At 35.5% G+C, this 18,209-nt stretch overlaps 2 protein-coding genes across 4 annotated transcripts; both read left to right on the top strand.

The window, feature by feature from the left end:
* Window positions 1-450: 450 nt before the first annotated feature.
* On the top strand, window positions 451-9,128 carry LOC141656994 (SAGA-associated factor 29 homolog A-like). 3 transcript variants are annotated; one of them, XM_074464093.1, is made up of 9 exons: window positions 451-906; window positions 3,154-3,247; window positions 3,381-3,457; window positions 4,216-4,322; window positions 4,447-4,532; window positions 5,355-5,408; window positions 7,575-7,728; window positions 7,910-7,923; window positions 8,649-9,128. In XM_074464093.1, exons 1-9 carry the CDS (start codon window positions 789-791, stop codon window positions 8,752-8,754), a joined length of 810 nt encoding a protein of 269 aa, XP_074320194.1. In that variant the 5' UTR covers window positions 451-788; the 3' UTR covers window positions 8,755-9,128. The 3 variants fall into 3 exon arrangements, with proteins under 3 accessions (XP_074320194.1, XP_074320193.1, XP_074320192.1); XM_074464092.1 differs by having other exon boundaries at window positions 4,213-4,322; XM_074464091.1 differs by having other exon boundaries at window positions 4,207-4,322.
* A 2,250-nt stretch (window positions 9,129-11,378) lies between these two features.
* LOC141656993 (proteasome subunit alpha type-2-B-like) lies at window positions 11,379-17,766 on the top strand. Its single transcript, XM_074464090.1, has 11 exons — window positions 11,379-11,564; window positions 11,689-11,765; window positions 11,928-11,992; window positions 12,839-12,885; window positions 13,202-13,277; window positions 13,672-13,739; window positions 14,918-14,987; window positions 15,409-15,494; window positions 16,245-16,307; window positions 16,805-16,870; window positions 17,461-17,766. The coding sequence occupies exons 1-11, from the start codon at window positions 11,524-11,526 to the stop codon at window positions 17,507-17,509; spliced, it is 708 nt and encodes a 235-aa protein (XP_074320191.1). The 5' UTR covers window positions 11,379-11,523; the 3' UTR covers window positions 17,510-17,766.
* Window positions 17,767-18,209: the final 443 nt, after the last annotated feature.

The following is an 18,209-nucleotide window of genomic DNA, read 5'->3' as shown; positions in this document are numbered from 1 at the left end:
CCGTCATCCTACCACCACCCAACAACCCATATTACCACAAACCCTAAATAAAACTATAAATTTCTTAGAAAACAATAAAAAAACATTAAGTTGATTAATAATTTGAAATTAACAAATTAAAAACGTATTCCTTAGACAAATTACATCTAGAATTGAAGAAATTGATTGATTTGATAAAGTTGTTTTACTAGTAATTAAAGAAATTAGGTTTAGCGCTCAATTTTGTTGAGGGTAGTTAATGGAAAAATATGGGTAAAAAGTACTATAATGAATAAAAAATGTACTGCGAAAATAAATTACGTTTTTTAATTCTAACACGGATATATGAGATTATCGATCTTAAACTTAGAATCGGTAAAAACATACTCATTTAGTCATTTTAATCTAAGATAAATATAGCGGTATTAATAAAGACCATGGATAAAAGTATCACAATGGACATTATTCTTATTTTAAATTACAAATAACCAATTAAATTAAACTACACAAATCCAAAAAAACCTACCTCATAATCTCAAAAGAATCTCAAAATTTTGTTAATTATTTCCACAATTAGAAACTAACCCCAAATGATCATTACCAGAAATAATCATCATTAGTACTTGCTAATTGCAATCTACTCATGAACTCTAATTACCTCAAATCCACCCAATAACACTATCATCCATTTAATCCCCAATTTTCAATCCTCAATTTTCAATTTTCCTGTATTTAATCACAAATATTAACCTAAAATCTCAGAAAATCAATCAATTGAATCTCAATTAATTTATTGAAGAATTCTGGAAATGTCGTCGTCGGAAATCGATAGCATTCTGGAAAATTCAAAGGAGCTTGATCGATTGAGGAAAGTGCAAGATGAAATTTTGACGGAAATCAATAAGTTGCATAAGAAACTTCAAACTTGTGTGTTCTTCATTCCTCTCGATTTTTTACTTATTTATTTTATCATTATTAATCATGTTTTTATTGTTGAAGTTTGATTTTTAATCATATATTAGTTTAGTTTTAATTGCTTGTATTGTTTTGTGCATTATTGTTTTTAATTGGGAATTTATCGAGACAATGTTGAAATTTTGAACTGTTGTTGATTTAAGTTGTGCAAATGTGGTGGTTGTTATCGTCTATGTAACTCCGACACTTCACTTTGGTCGCGTGTCCCTAAGGACATGACACTTTGACATTTCATTTTAGTCCAAAAAATTGATTATCTGCGGAAAATAACAGTATCCGACACTCTGATGTGATGTCATGTCCGACACTTGCAGCCGAGTTAGAGTACCATAGTTTATCATAATTGCTGACAGTTAGCGGCTTTTATAAATTTAAAAAAAGATGTGATTGGATGGTGGACTGAAGAGGAAAAAATTGGGTTTATTTTGCTATGCTGTAGTGCATTTGTTTTGAATAGTTAGCAGCTCAAAGGTGGTATTTTTGTTCCACTTGGTACTCGGTATTTGCTGCATTTCATTGTCTGGGGAGTTGGGGTCAGCGTATTGTGATGTTAGTAGTTTTAAACTTTTAGTAGCGGTTATAGCTCTAAGTTTGGGTGATCATGGCGAAAGATGGATTTTTTGTGGAAAATGGTGATGATTGTAGAATTGTTGAGTGTGTGATCGTAATAGTGCAGTCGTAAATGGTTGCAGTACTGCAATAACTAGGCTAACTATTAAGGAAACAATGATATGGAGCTAGTTATGGTTAAGTTGAAGACTTGGACATCTGATCTTTCTATCCCCTCTTGTAGTTGATAATATCAGACATAATGACAATCCTTTCTTGACATCGTCCCACCAAAGTCAAATGTTGACTGTATAAACGGGGTGAAGGGAGACGTAAACAAAAAAAGATAGATGCTTAAGTTCTCATAAGCTACATAATAGCAGGTCTTCCGCAACTTGTTAGGTATTCTTCTCTTGTCATAGCTGGATTTGTGGTGGGATGTGCAGTGCCCTTGCCGTTACATTTCAGGGAGATCAGAGAGGAGTCAATTGAGCCTAATTTTAAACAATTTAACCCTTTTTTTATCAGTATTCTGCTTAAGCTGATTATAAGACTTCCATGAGTTGGGCTGTGCTGTGTCCTAACATGATGTAAAACCTACTCTAACACTCAGATTCTGAGAAGATCCCGGACAGTTTTTTAGTGCCTGTACTTTGTCCTGCACCACCTGTCTCTTGCCAAATTTGCATCACCCAAATACAACCTAAGAAGTAACAACCCCATTTTTTTTTTAAAATGTAAATTGGGTCTTAAAAGTAATGTCCTTTTGGGTTTAAGACTTCTAATGGTCAACATAGTGAGAAAATAGAAACAGAATGGTTATTAGCCACTAATAAGGTACCTCCTCTTAGACGCCTTCATCTAAGTCCCGTTAGGAAAAAGGATTCTCTTACAATGTGCCATGGTCTTTTGTAGCTCTGGCAATAGCTTTTGATGGTGGCCATCTTAGTCTCAAACTCACAGGAGAAAGGTGCCTCGTGGTTTGTCTTGTGGGGTGGGCAGTTATGAGAGCTTCAAGTTATTGTCCATGGCTTTCTGCCATCTAGGGGAAGCTATGGTTGTTCAATATAATAAGGTGTGACCTAGCAAAAATGGACGTATATGAAACAGAGCTTTAGAGTTAGAATAAGAGTAGTTAAGAGAAAATTGGTTGGTGAGTAGGAGAATTAGTTGCATGATATGAGTGGTTATTGGAAGAAATCCAATAGGCAAATTCTGTTCATCTAACAGTCGAGCTTCACCTATACACTAACAACTTAGGTTGAAGCTTTGCCAAACACATGAGGCCTTTTTATTAAATGGGCTTGCATCATGCAAAGGTAAAGTTTGTGAGTTAAATAAGCAAAGTGTACAGGTCTGGCCAAAAAGAGAATTTTGCCAATAAATCAAATCAAATGCTTTTAACTCTTCCAGGAAAAGTGTGAATTTAAACACCGAGTATCATTCACGATCAGGCTGAGATTGACTTTGGTAATTTTTTTTAATTACCATGGCTCATATAGTCATATCGTCTCTAAATCAAAAACCTTTTATCAAGACTTGGTGGTTTTTAACTTGCTTGCAATCTTTTATGCGTATGAAATTATAATTATACAGAGGATTGATTTGCCAGTAGAGTTCAGTAGTTCACTAAGTCGACGTTATGTGCAGCCCCTGAGGTGGTTGAGAAGCCGGGAGACACCTCATTATCAAGACTTAAGGCTTTGTATATTCAGGCAAAGGACCTTTCAGAAACTGAAGTGAGGTGTGTTGTTCAAGATGTCTTTTCGCAATTCTCTTGCCCTACTTATCTGTCCATGTAAATCAGAAAGTCAATTAATCCAAAGCTTTGTTATTTTGTATGTTTCGATTATAATGAGTTTCTGTTCATTGTGCAGAGTGTCCAACATTCTATTAGCTCAACTGGATGCTTTGCTTCCACCCGGACCTCCTGGACAGCAAAGAAGACGACTAGGTGTGTGGTTTAGTGTATGAATAAACTATCTTTTCTTCTTCCTTCTTTCCTTTCAGTTGACCTTTCTTTAGGACATCCTTAGTCAGGATGCGGTGCACTTGAGGATTTAAAGAGGGCACTGAGGCAGCCAGCCTCTTGTGCACCTTCAAGTGTCTCGAGCTAAGGCGTATATAAGAGAATTTGCTTATCTTATCCCATTAAAGTCTTTATCGTAAAATGCAAAGCTCCAAACTGTTATCTGCTTCTTTAATAACTGATCGCTTTAGACGAACAAGAGAAGAGGAGACATTGAATCCAAACTACATAATCCTGTTGGCAGTTGTTGGTTAAAACTTAACCTGTGTGGCTGTCTTGCTGTCTTTTCTAATGTACTTGTCCTGAAAATGCGATGCTGCTTTTGGTCAGTAGGTCACTAACCCCATGATTTTTCCAAGGAAAGCGATATGCTCATTCTGTGTTGTTGCCCACGTCTGCTTCTTTATTTCGGTTTCTTTTTTAATCTTGTTCCTCAACTTTATTCTATCAATCAAGAGGAACTAAGGGGAGTGTTGTTTAAGTAAGAAAGTAATGTAGGATATGTAGACATTAACATTGTTTGGCACAGCAAGGAAAATAACACTTTAAATGACACAGCTAAATATGAAAGCTACTAAAAAAGCTCTTTTAAAACTTAAGATTAATGTACTCTTTGTTCAATATGATTTCATCTTTGACGACCCATGAAAGAACCTTATTTCTTGTTGTTTAAGCTTCAGAAGGCAATGAGCAGAAGAAGAAACAAAAGAAGAATGATTCTGAGCCTTCAAGGGTCTCTCCATCAACGAGAAATCAACTTGATAATCCTGCGAGTCTCAAAGGTGAACAGGTACGTACTTCATTTGTCTCATGCAGCGAACATTAAGCTTATTGTACTTATTTTTGCTTAATGCTAGAACAATGTCTAGACAGGCTTATGCTTTTAAGTTTTTGACCTGTATGACAATGTTCAGGTAGCAGCCAGGATAACAACAGAGGAGTCTGAGAAGGATGAGTACATTGTTGTCAAAGTGATACATTTTGACAGGGAAACGAAAGAGTGAGTTTACTTTGGCATAGGAAATCGTCTCTATTTCTGATTACATGATTGAGTACAAGTAACCACATCATCTCATAAGCCTTTACACATAGCTCTCTTTACATTGTAATTGCCAATTTTTTTCTAAACTCAATTTGTTCATATAGCTAACTCATACTAAACGGACAGTCCTACTTAGTGGGTTTAGGCTACTGCGATTCGTATATGTAACCTATGAGTTTTGATGGGTAAACATTGCATATGACAGAATCTCAAAGCAGGTTTGTCGAGTGCATTGCTTATGCTAGTTCATTGCATGTCTTTGGGAGTCTGGGTTTTGACAGGGCTCATCATCAGGTTTTTGAGTACTCACCAATCACTACATCCTGGAAAAGCATGACTGTTTTCATTCTGGTTTATCACAAATTAATTGATCTATTTCTACCTAGGCGTGTTTAAGTTATTATATTCCTATTCTACCCATTCTTAAAAGGAGTCTCTCTCTCTCTCTCTCTCTCTCTCTCTCTATATATATATATATATATATATATGTGACGGAGTAAGTACTTGATTTCGTTTATCAAATAGGCTTTGCCGAACCACTTAGATAATGTTGTGCTTCTTATTCCTTCTACATTTATCATCTTCGATGCATCTGTGGTCATTTTCAAACATTTTTTTTTCTTTTTCCCCATTCCTTTTCACTGCATTTTATTGTTTCTACGATTTTGTAGATGATTCATGTTAACTGACCCTAAATCTCGTGAGTCAGGTTTTTTTTTGGTGTATTGAAGCTATCACTATTGTTTTGTCAGTTATCTTATATTATTATTTCTTTTGTAGATTTGAAGTGCTTGATGAGGAACCTGGTGATGATGAAGAGGGCGGTGGCCAAAGGTAGCGCCCTTTATAACTTCTTATTCATGGTTGGTTTGTCTTGGCGAGTCATGACGTTTCATATCATTCTACTTGAATCTGTGGAGAATGCTGGCTTTTTCCATATGCACACCTGGGACCTGATTTTTAATACTCTCGTTAATAGGGAGAAAATACTAAAAAGCTAAAAGGCTAAAAAAATGTCTTGGGTGATTGCTGTTTGGAAGTACTGTTTTCTTTTGAGATTCTTTTTGTGGATCTGGATACTTTTTGGTCATGGCCTTTATAGCTGATAATGATGAATTGAAGTTTGACGATACCTAATTAGGAATTCCATGGTTTGGCAAAAATTATCTTCAGTCCTCGTCTCCTCGAACAATTGGTTTTCACAGAACAATTTATAACGGTATTATCAATCAGATTTGAGATAACATTCTGAGAATATATAGAGCAATTGAACATGTGTGAGCTCTTTTACTAGGATGTAGGGCCTGATAATACTTCCTCACTGTTATACATGTCTCTTTGTTAAAAGTAGCCCCTTAAAAGATGTTTCTTTTACCTTAACATCGGAAGGAATATGGAAAACATCACATGTCCAAACTAGGAAGATGTTCAAATACAAGGAAACCTTTGATTTTAAGAATGTTCCTCGTATTATCATTCAATGTTTCATTAGATGCACATTGGCACATTATATATTTTCATGGTAACTTCAGATGCTTTTGGTATTCCAGTTATATGTTAATGACATTGTTATGTATAAATTGTAAATTATAGAATATTTTGTTTTATGTTTGGAAGTCCTGCCTTCAATTAACTTATGTTTATGTGGTTCTTGTTCTTTATGCTGTGCACCTTGGCCCCTGCTGGATTTTTATGAATTGGAGCACAGTATGGTAGTAGAATTAGTGGAGAGAGATCAGTTGGATTAACTCATGGACTGTATGTTGTTATCTTAGTCAAAGATGGGAAAATAAGTACGGAGTATATCATAAATTTATTTCCATATCAATCATTGTTATATAATGTATGCAGCGAAAAAAAGAGTATTGTATTTGACGGACATCATATAGTAATTGTATGAAATTTCTCTTCATGATTAACAAAATAAAACTGGATAAATCTAAAATGCTATAGCCAAGATATAATTTTATCACCCAATACAAGTTGCCTTATGCGGGTATGGTTGAAGTGCGTAAAAGCTATTTCCCACGAAAGTTTCCTTTTCTTTTTTTATGGACTATCTTTACTCAGGTATTAAGATTTCCTACGAAGACGTAAACAGCAGCCACCACAAATCGATACATAGAACTTAATCCATATTTCTGATGTATTGTCATTATATTATGTTATTAGTATCATTCTGAATTTCAAAACAAGAAGGGAAATTTGAGATGATTATTATGATCAAGCATATTTTTGTCACATGCCCAATTTATTGAATACTCCTGGGTATTAGAACTGAATAGTATGAGAAATGGCTTGTGGTCTTGTGGATGTTAACCTTGAAATTCATCTTTATTCAATGGATACTTTTTATGATGCAATTCGTTTCAGTGAGGCTGTGTTGGCTTCTCCGTACGATCCAATTCTGTTTATTTTCTTCTGTACGAGTCACATATAGTCTCTTTGATGCATCTACGACGTGAACAGTCGCCGATCCTCTACATTTCTATTGTGTTTTTTTTTTTAATATGGAAGTTATCATTAATGGAAGATGTCAAGAATAACCACCAACTACCCGTAGTCTACACACTTGGAGATGCTGTATTTAGGGCAGCAAATTAAATCCTTCAATGCCAATAGTATCCGCCATCGGCGAGGCTTGCGTCTTTTATATGTTGAAAATGGCCTCTGTTTGAAATTTTGCTATTATTAACATCCAGTAAGTCTGGATTGTAGGATGCATTTTATAGCTTTGGGTTCTGGTTATGCCTTAAAGCTTGGTAAGAGTTGATATTCTGCAGATCATATGGTTGAAACCTGAATACGTCGACGTCTTTTTATTTTACTGATTATTTTATGCAATGTTCATGATTAATGTGCAAGACATTGGTACTGTTTCTCTTATACTCAGCTTGATTTGCTGCACTTTTTTTTTTTGGAATTTTTATGCGCATCGTTTATCCTTTATGTTGTGTTCTTTGCTATCGATAAGAAATCCATCTTATTGTCTGTCTACAGAAAATTTAAGCTTCCGGCATCACATATTATACCTTTTCCGAAGCGAAATGATCCCTCTACTGCCTTAGACTTTCAGACTGGCAAAGCAGTTTTGGCAGTGTATCCTGGCACCACAGCCTTGTACAAAGCAACAGTAATGATTCCAAGTCGTAAGGTATTCATATTACTCTATCTTCCGTTCTGTAAAGATCCATTCCCCAACCGCTTAGCTTTTCCATTTCTAAGCAACTAAAAAATGTTTTTTTTTTTCCGGACATTAATATTCTGACTTACTAATTGCCTTTCTGTTGTGAATTTCGGGTGCGGGTTCTTCGCCTTCAATGCATGTTTTTCAGAGGAAAACTGATGAGTAAGTATCATTTTACCTTATTTGCTAGATTTGTGCTTTATAAATTGATGAATTTATTTATTTGAGCGATGAAAAGTTTTCTATACGAGAGCCGAGAGGAACTGTGATAGGATGTTCAATTGTAGAATGATAGATGAGACCAATACTCCACTTCTACCCGTGCGTTGTTGTCTGATAGGCTATTTTCTCTGCTCTTTCTATTTCCCTTTTGGGCCTCTTGAGAAAGGCAGTGTAATTTTCTTCCATGGTATTAAATCTTTTGTGACTTGATCTTGTAGTTAGTTATAGCGGCCCGATCTTGGTTATTGCACTATAATTCCACTGATATCGCCTAAAATTGCGGTCGGGAGTATCGTCAAAACATTGATAACTTGATCGTGATACAGTATTGCGGCTGATAGTTTTATTTTCTGACTTCTGTTCGCTTTTACACTGGAAAAGCTTATTTTCTAAATTCGTAGAGAACAAAATAAGCTTTTTAAGAGACCATACTGTTAGTCTTTCTGTTTCATCCGTGGAATATGCTTATATCTCTCTCTAGATTAATAGAAAGGAAAGCGAAAATGTTCTTAGCTGTTTAAGAGACCATATGAGGATGCTATTGCTTAGTCTGTTTGTCATGGCCTGTTAATAATGGAGTTTTTCTTAGCTGTTAGCTGTTGATGTTGCCATCTTACATTCTTACTCACATGATCTTTCAATGTGTTTCAAACATGGAAATGCAGTTATGTGCTTGAGTTTGACGATGATGAAAGTGAAGATGGATCCATGCCTCAAAGGATAGTACCATCCCATAACGTTGTTGCCTTGCCAGAAGGCCATCGACAGTAATTATATGCGTTTCAGTTGATTGCCCGAGAAAAACCCAGGGCATTTCTTTCTGACACCAGGACCTCCGGAGAGGATCACCGAGAAACAGGGAGTGCATGGCCTCCAATCCTATATATTGTATGGTTTTTACTGTGTAATATATTAGCAATGTAGATACCAAATTCTAGCTCTTGATAAGAACCATCTTTTACCAAGGATTTTGCCAGAAGTACTGATTAGTTATAAATAATCTGGCTCTGTAAGTATGTGTGTAGAAATTATAGTTTTAAGTTGTAATAAATGAGTACTTTTACTTCCAGTTGTAATAGTTACACAAATTCTTACTTAAGACCGTCTTAAGAAAGACCTACTCCTTGAGTTATTCTTGAAGAAAATAGGCCTGCTAGAGAGCATGATATCAGGTGCATGCTCATGTTAGGCTTAAATGTATTACATCTCCAAACATGCACATCTGCGAAGAATGAAACCATATATAGTACCATTTCATTGACCGGAATTAATCTATTTCATTTATTATTATTTTTTTGACAGTGGAATCATACCATTAACTAGTTTTGAAACCTGTACATTACACGGGTGGTAATAAAAAGTACTATTCAAAAGTAAAAACTTACATATTTTTTGGATTTAAAAAATTATTAAATTTTAGAAAATGTGAACATTTTATTCAGAAGGTACGATTCTAATAAATGGGAGGAAGTAACCTACCAAAAAAAAAGAAAAAGAAAATAAGGCCCCGTTCTTTTGGACTTAAAGTTGTTGAACTTAACTTAATTTTTCTGAACTTAACTTAATTTTGCTGAACTTAACTTACTTTTGCTGAACTTTTCTGAACTTAATTTTTCTAAACTTTATTTTGCTGAACTTAATTTTGCTGAACTTAAACTAACTTAATTTAATTTCACTTAATACTACTACTATTACTACTACTACTACTACTACTACTACTACTACTACTAATAATAATAATAATAGTAATAATTAAATAAAGAAATATAACTTATAACACAAGTAAAAATAATAAAATACTTTATTTATATAAATTAATATGTTCGTTCACATTACGTAATACATAAAAATAAAAAGTAAATCACATATTACTTTTTTTTTTCTAATCATCTAGTTCCATATTATCATCTTCCTCGTCACTTTCTTCATCTTCATTTGAGCTCACCCCGTGGATCGATCAGAGCTACGAACTGCTAACTAGCAAATCCATTGCCTCGCCAAATGTTTTTAACTATGTTATTTCGCACCTTGTACATAACTTTTTTCCGCTTTTTATCAAACATGCCTGAATCTGTTTTCCCTAGAACGTTCTCATGTTGTATTACATGTATCCCAAGAGTGTGCATCCGTATAAAATTATAAAGTGTAAAAGTAGAAACAATAATGGACATTTGATACTTATGTGACATTTGAGGTATAACTTTTAACACCTTCCACCTTTTTTTCAATTGACCAAATGCCATTGTTTATACTTAGGTGATTACAATTATGGAGTTTTGATGCCTTTGTGTAGTTTTAATGGGTGGGTTAGGGGATAGGTAAGAATTTGGAGTTGAAATAAATACCTTTTTTTTAAAAAAAAAATACAGAATAATAATTAATTTCGGACTGTTTATACAATCGATTTGAACGAAAACCGTATTTTTTTTTAAACTCGTCAATATTATGAAACTTATAATTTTGCATAACTTTTCTGAACTTAATTTTGCTGAACTTTTTTGAACTTAACTTAACTTATGAGAGCTGAACTTTTCTGAACTTAACTTAATTTTGCTGAACTTAACTTAATTTTGCTGAACTTAACTTAAAGAGAGTGACTTTAAGTCCAAAAGAACAGGGCCTAAGAGTCATAAACTCATAACCGACATGGATCCTTGGCCCAACCTGTACCTGGACAAATAAATCAAACCCATACATGAGTCATAAACTCATAACCCACATGGATCCTTTCGAACTCAAGCTTTATTGGGCCCAAAGCAACATCTGCCCTCACATTCAATAATATCTAGACCCAACCAAATGACTAATGTAGCCCAAACACAAACATTACAAATTCTTTTTAAAACGTGGAATATCCGTTTTAAACTTAAAATGAGCCAAATATATAAATGGGGTAAAACCAAATTAAGAACTAGCAAAAAAACTTGTTTCATTTATTGAAGTAGGGTGACATATCTATGTCATCTTATCTTAAGAAAGACTAGCTAAACAAAAATTACGTAAACGACTTGAATCCTAACTTATCGAATTCAAACATGACCTAAAATGACTGACTCACCCTAAATACAGTAAAACTAGACTAGGCAAACGGGTCAATCGAGTCGGGTTTGAATCGGCTTAACTCAGTTCACATTATTCTGGTTTGTAAGAATTCAAGCCAAGTCACTTCGGGTTTCGGGCCATTTACAGGTGAGTTGTTATCAACTTATTCAGGAATAACGGTCAAAAATACGCGATAATAAACATTCAGCTCGGATTGAATAAAATGAAGTCAATTAAGAGCTCGGGTCTAATTCGAATCCTCAATTTAAGTGCGAGTCTGGTTATTCAGCTATTCGAGCCGGGTCAATTTTATTGAGATCTATATAAGGTCCAATTCCGAATCTCTACTTTTTCACCAACAAAATTAATCTTCTTTAATTTCAGTATTTCGTGCTGCACAAGACAATTCGCCTTTTTTAACTCTCACGATCTCAGAAATTGCTGCAAACTGTCATACACTTATAGTACAATTGCATTCATCAGTCCTATAATTCCGCCATGGGAGACAGTCAGTACTCTTTCTCTCTTACAACTTTCAGGTACTCTTCTTTCTTTATAACCAAATACGTCTTAAGTCTAGTGGTTAAGACGGAAATATCCCGCATCATTATTTTTCTTCTCATTGTTTGTTCTTTGTTTTCTGTTGCAAAAAAAAAAAAAAAGCCCGTCAGGTAAACTAGTTCAGATCGAACATGCTTTGACTGCTGTTGGCTCTGGTCAAACCTCTCTCGGTATTAAAGGTACCTCCTTTACGCTTTCCGTCTTAATCATTTGTTTTAATCATAGCTAAATAAATGATTGGGACGGAGCGAGTTTGATTTTGAATCATGTGTGTGGAACATTGAAGAAGCAATTAATCAAAGTAATTGAATATGTGTATGTTTGTGTTGGGGTTATTGCAGCTGCTAATGGCGTTGTTATTGCTACCGAAAAGAAGTTGCCTTCGATCCTCGTTGATGAAGCATCTGTGAGAGTTCTTATTACTTGAATTTGCTTTAATTTTATGCTGCATTGGTAGTTTTAGGGTGGATAGTACTTGGGAGTTACATGTGCTTTTGTTTTAATTTGGAATTGTGGATATCATGTATGTTTCATTAAAAACACGAGATAGATTCTTAATCCCGTTACTGAATGATTTGAGATCGGTTGTCATTTCTCAATGATGGGTTTTCATAGACAGATAGATACTTCCTCTGTCCCAATCATTTGTTTATGTTTTGGATTGTTTGTGAGGTTTATCTTAATCAAAGTTAAACAAGTGATTGGGGACGGGAGTATTTGATAATTTTGGATATGCAACAGTAACAAGAGATGCTTAATCTCTAAGCGAATGATTTAAGGTTGGCTGACGTGAATTATGCACCGTCAATGACAGACTCTTGTAGATAGATATTTGATATGGAGATGGATATTTGATATGGATGTTATTTGTTTGATTGTTTGGGGGTTAGAGTTTGTCATTGCTTACACTAAATGTTTGCTAAGGATGTGCTAGTGGGTACATTTTATCTGTACCCCGCTCTATCACACGTATCACTATCTCGCACCGTTAGTCTGTTAGTCTTTTTATCGCTACATGAATCTCGATCTGAGACAGCCGCTTCACTCCTAACGTGGCCTAGATTTGATAGCTACTAGAAGTGAGAAAAAAAAAACCAAAGAAAAATAAATCAATAATAACTTAGCCTCTGATCTTAATTCCAAAGGCGAAGACCTCGTGACCCTAAATTCGTTTTTTCAGCAGTGGCATTATCAATGTGACAGCTGTGTCTTATAAAATTCATCAACATGTTTTGATTTTTCTTTGCTGTAGGTCCAAAAGATCCAACTTTTGACGTCTAATATCGGAGTCGTTTACAGGTTAGCATCTTATGCTGTTTATGAGTTACTGCAGCTACTTCAGAGTTTCTGCGATTTTCAAAGCAAATACTTTGCAGCTGGTTTTCCAGATTATTCCTGTATTTTGTTTTTCATTACTACCTCTACTGTCGGGGTTTTGCTCACATTAGATGATCTGAGCTGAGTGAGCTCCTAACAGCAATACATCAACAGCGTTGCAGTACTTCCATCTGTTTGAAGTAGGAATGTTTTAGATAAATGCATTCTTCTACTAATTGAAAATCTTAACTATTCCTCTTCTGATTCATTTTTCTGCTGTTCCTTTTCGTTTTTACAGTGGCATGGGTCCTGATTCTCGTGTTCTTGTCCGTAAGAGCAGAAAGCAGGCTGAACAGTATTACAAGCTATACAAGGTAACTCTCATACACCTGTTTTTACAGTTCTTCTGGAAATTAGCCTTGGGCTTTCATTAGGTATTTCAACTTGTAATTGGAATCTGTTGCATTCTTCGATGTCCGAGTTGTTTCTCTTGGGCTTTTACATTGTGTCAATAGCTTTTTTGTACTCCATACCCGGTTGTCTGGACCTCAAATAATTATAGTGGTAAGATAGTGTTATGATGCTTGACTGCTTGTAGCCAATTTTTCTGTACTACTATCCGATTGTCTGCACCTTAATGCTTCTTGAGTTCTTGAATATTCGACTGAATCCCCCAAAAGGGTGAATGATTTGCCTGTCAATGAGCAGCATATGCCTTCTGGACTACTAAGTCTAGCAATGCACTAATATCTGCAAATTGTGTTTTAGGAACCGATCCCTGTTACACAGCTTGTTAGGGAAACTGCAGCAGTCATGCAAGAGTTCACTCAATCAGGGTATGATCAAACTGTAGTATCGTTACTACAATTTATTCAAATATGACTATGCAAAAGAGTATACTGATGCCTGATAATTTCTAGTAACTAGCCTTGTTTTCATAACTTCTATTCTTACATGTGAGTTTGATTGTCACAATTCATTCAGCATTGTACTTGCTTGCCCTCTCTGATTATATCTCGCGGCCGACCTTTGTTTTTTAGTCAACCCTCGCCCTTATGTTCTACTATATTTCAGCTCATATCTGATTTTTTGATAGCGATTTAGTCATGTAATCTTCTTATAACCCCTGCCAAATCAGTTTATTCTTCTCATTCTGCACCAAAAATTGTTCATGATGAGATTGTGAAGCACTTGTGTTCTTAGAATTTTAGCTGTGTAAACCTGTCTTGACACTTGACAGGATAGTCTTGGTGTACATTCTAGTGTGATAGACTTTGCAAATTGTAATTTCTTTTCGTATGGAATGAAATGATATTTTCCTTTTAGGGTGTGTTTGGATTGAGAGAATTAGAGGGAAAGGGAGGGGAAGGGAAAGGGAGGGGTTTAATTTCCTTTGTTTGGTTACAATATTTGGAAGGAGGGAAATCGAAGGGGAGGGGAATGAGAGGATTTAATTTCCCTCCTTTAGACCAAACTAAAATCTTTCCATCATTGGCAAGATTTGGAAGGAAATTTTTTTTTGACTCTCCTTTCATCATCATTCTCCATCCACTCTACCATCTCCCTCTTCCTCCCCTTCCATCACCCTCTCATCATTTTTGTTATCCAAACAACCATAATTTATTTTCCCTCCCCTCCCCTCCCCTACCTTTCCTTCCCCTCACTCCCCCTCCCCTCCCTTTCCCTCCTAAAATGGTATCCAAACACACCCTTGGAGTTTTAGGTGCACACTGCACAGTATGCTGTAAAGTCAAGAAATAGGTTGTCGTATAGTTGGAGTCAAGTGCTCCTTTCTCAAATTAGCTAAACCTTTCTTCTCTTTATAGATATGAATATATGATTACTCGTTGTAGTATGAGAGCTTAATCTTTTTGTTCTTCTTTGTATGTCGGCATCACCAGTTGCTATTTTGTAATGGTCATCACCTCCTCTGGCGTCCCTATATTCAATATACTGTACTCTATTACTTGTTAAGAAAATGTCAGTTTTCTTATTATTTTTTTTCACTATGTAGAGGTGTACGACCCTTTGGAGTTTCTCTTCTGATCGCTGGATTTGATGACAATGGTCCTCAGCTGTACCAGGTACGTCAGTTGTGATTTCAAACCTGGCAATGTGATATCCCCTCCTATCTGAACTGAAGGTTGCTTCAACCACAGATAATTGTCACTTTATATGGCTGCTATATGCAATTTTAAAGAGTTCAAGATGTTCTGTCTAAAGTGCAGCAGAACGACCGCATCTAAATTTGAATTGTATTTCAACACATCAGTTTAAATGATTCTTGTTTGTACACTTGTTGCCAAATAACGGACAACATGTTTTTTTTTCGTGGAGGGTTAAGATAATATGATATTGATGTGGTTTACATGACCTTTTGATGTACTCCACATCTGTTTATGAACATTTACTTCTCCAAGATGCTAAAGTATTAGTGTATGAAGATTTTGTGCAAATAGTGCATTCACTCTACACTATTAAACACTTTTTTGGATGCTGTTTCAGGTTGACCCTTCTGGTTCATACTTCTCATGGAAGGCGTCAGCTATGGGCAAAAATGTATCAAATGCGAAAACATTTCTTGAGAAGAGGTAAGCCCGAGGATCTGTTGAATCACCTGATAAAGCGCCCTTTTAAAAAAATTAGCCTTTTTTTTTACTCAAATTGGTTTTGGAGACTTGATTCACCTGCTCGAAATCAACTTCATCTACATTCTACAATGCACTCACAACTTCCAGCGTGAGAGTTCCAGGAGTCGTGATATTTCAACAGGATAGTTAGGTTTATGCTAACACACTAGACAAGGGAACGTCGCTTTTTCTGTTGGAAGAACTGACGAACTACTTTGTGGTTGGCAAATTACATCACCTATGATACGCTCCTTATGCTCTATATTGATTTTTTCCAGGCTTTCCGGCCCCCTTTCATAAATTGGAAATTAATGGTTTGTTGCAAATTTTTTTCCCGAGTCATATTTATACCCGAGTTAACTGGAATTATTATACTTCAATTTACTTTAGAGAATGTTAATTAATTTGACAGATTGATTTGTATGACCTATTAAAGTATTAAACCTTCCCCAGCTGTAACGTCTAGAAGCGTCCACTTTGTGTGGATTAGAAGTTCTACATTTAACTTCTTGATAGCTGAAAAACCTTTGCCAAGTCTGGACGATCATATAAAATTGTCACTACCAAGGTCCATGTATTGATTACTTGTCCAGAACTCCAGATGATTTGTTGCAACATCATCATCATCTCTTTTAGTCTTCGTCATCCCTTTAAGTGTTATTGGTTGTGCGTTTAAAGCGCTAATTACATGAATACTGTAAATGAATACAGGTACACTGAAGACATGGAACTCGATGATGCTGTCCACACGGCTATATTAACGTTGAAGGAAGGGTATGAAACAACCTTCGTCCTTCCTGAACCCCGTATTTTTGTACTTTGTTTGCCGCAAGGTCTTGTAGTTGCTGTCTTCATTGTCAGGGTGTGACATCTCTGGCAAAGTTGACAACTTGACACGAGGGACTCAAAGTAGACCCAAATTGTCCAACCTGAATATAACCCGAAACATGTACTAAATTTACTAGACCCAAAATTGACCTTTCCCAATATCTGGCTTTCTCCTTGTCAGTAGCATCATCTTTTACCTAGACCTTGTCCAATTCCTGTTGCTAATCTTCCCAACGATTTGTACTTACAAGTGAATTTTCTTACAATTTCAACATTGAAATGTGTCTCCAATTTTGAACCAATTTGGTTATTGTAGGTAATTAAATATGCAGGAGCATGCTTTAATAAAAGCTTTGATCAGTTCTGGCAAGGCTCCAAGCCATTTAGCTGATTTCTGAAGTTGATTTTTTAATCTGATTGATTGTTTTTGGTGTACTATGTAGCTTTGAAGGCCAAATTTCGGGGAAAAATATTGAGATTGGGATCATTGGCACTGACAGAAAATTCAGGTATAACAACATTATCATGGTTTTTCGAAGGATCCTACGATCCTACCTATAAGTGGTACTTGGTAGTTTGTAAGTCGTACGGGCTATATGTAGCTACCAATTACCCTATTCCCTGTTGATAATTTACGTGCCATTTGCCCGGTTTATTTCAAATGTGGATGCTTCGTGAGTTTGTGTTGGAATTCAAGTTGTATTCTTTTCTACTTTTTGTTTCAGCTTTTCTCCCTGAGAGCGGGGATTTTCCTTCAGTGAGAATTTTATCTCATACATGTTTTTGCTGACTGCCCTTCGTCTCTTTTCGAAGCTATGCTAGTTGATATCAACAGTTAGGTTGTGTCACCAAATTGATCAGTTTATTCCACTAACCTGACTATTTCTGAAAATATTCAAAGTGTATAGCTGCTATCTGTATACGGGTATCCTAATCGCTATAGAGTTTTAAATGTGATGGAATTTTTCTTTCTGACGAATCCACCTGATTCAAATTTGATTTACCATTTGACAGGAGTTGACAAATCTTGTCTTGACTGTGTTTAGAATACAGATTATTTATTTACTTTTGCCTGATCTGTGATTTCTTGCAATTGCAGGGTACTTACTCCTTCCGAAATTGATGATTACTTGGGTGAAGTAGAGTAAAAGTCTGGTTTATGTTCTGTTCTTCGAGGTTTGCTCAAAACCGTTTTCATATAAATCATTGTATGGATCTGCCAGTCATCTGATACTCTAGTTGCCAGCTGCTGCTTATAGGAAGGAGTAAAGTTATCGTCAGAAATTTGGTGAACTCGAAAGGATTCTGTAATCGTAGTTTGCTGTCCGATGAAAAACATCTTTTGGATTTTTAATATCTGATTTTACTTCTTTTGAAATTTCAATAGCAAGAGGTGAGTAATCAAGCCAAGTAATTTACGATTATATATTCGGTAGTATTCAACTTGAGTACCGCATAGTAACACGTTCTGATTTTCCTAGAAAAATACTTTCAATTCAGGTAGTGTTTGGATACTCGCAATTGATTTCATTTTCATGATTGGCGATTTCTACAATGTTTGAATTCAATTCCAAATCCAATTCCAAAAATTCGTTTGGAGATCACATGGAATTCGATTCCGGATTTCAATTTCTCATTGGCGTTTGGGAACTCATAGAATTCGAATTGGAATTGGATGGGTCACGTATGGGTCAAAGTCACCAATTTTTTTTTTTTGAGTTTTTTATTAGGAAAAAATAAATCTTGTGGTGAAAAATATTTGCGATTAAAAATAAAAAAAATTGCAATGAAACTTACATCACAAAAAACCGTAATCAAGTAGTGATGGAATTGAAATGTCTACTATAT

Source organism: Silene latifolia, chromosome 5 (assembly GCF_048544455.1).
Source record: "Silene latifolia isolate original U9 population chromosome 5, ASM4854445v1, whole genome shotgun sequence".
NCBI classification, from domain to species: Eukaryota; Viridiplantae; Streptophyta; class Magnoliopsida; order Caryophyllales; family Caryophyllaceae; genus Silene; species Silene latifolia.
This window is presented reverse-complemented; position numbering and strand designations above follow the sequence as displayed.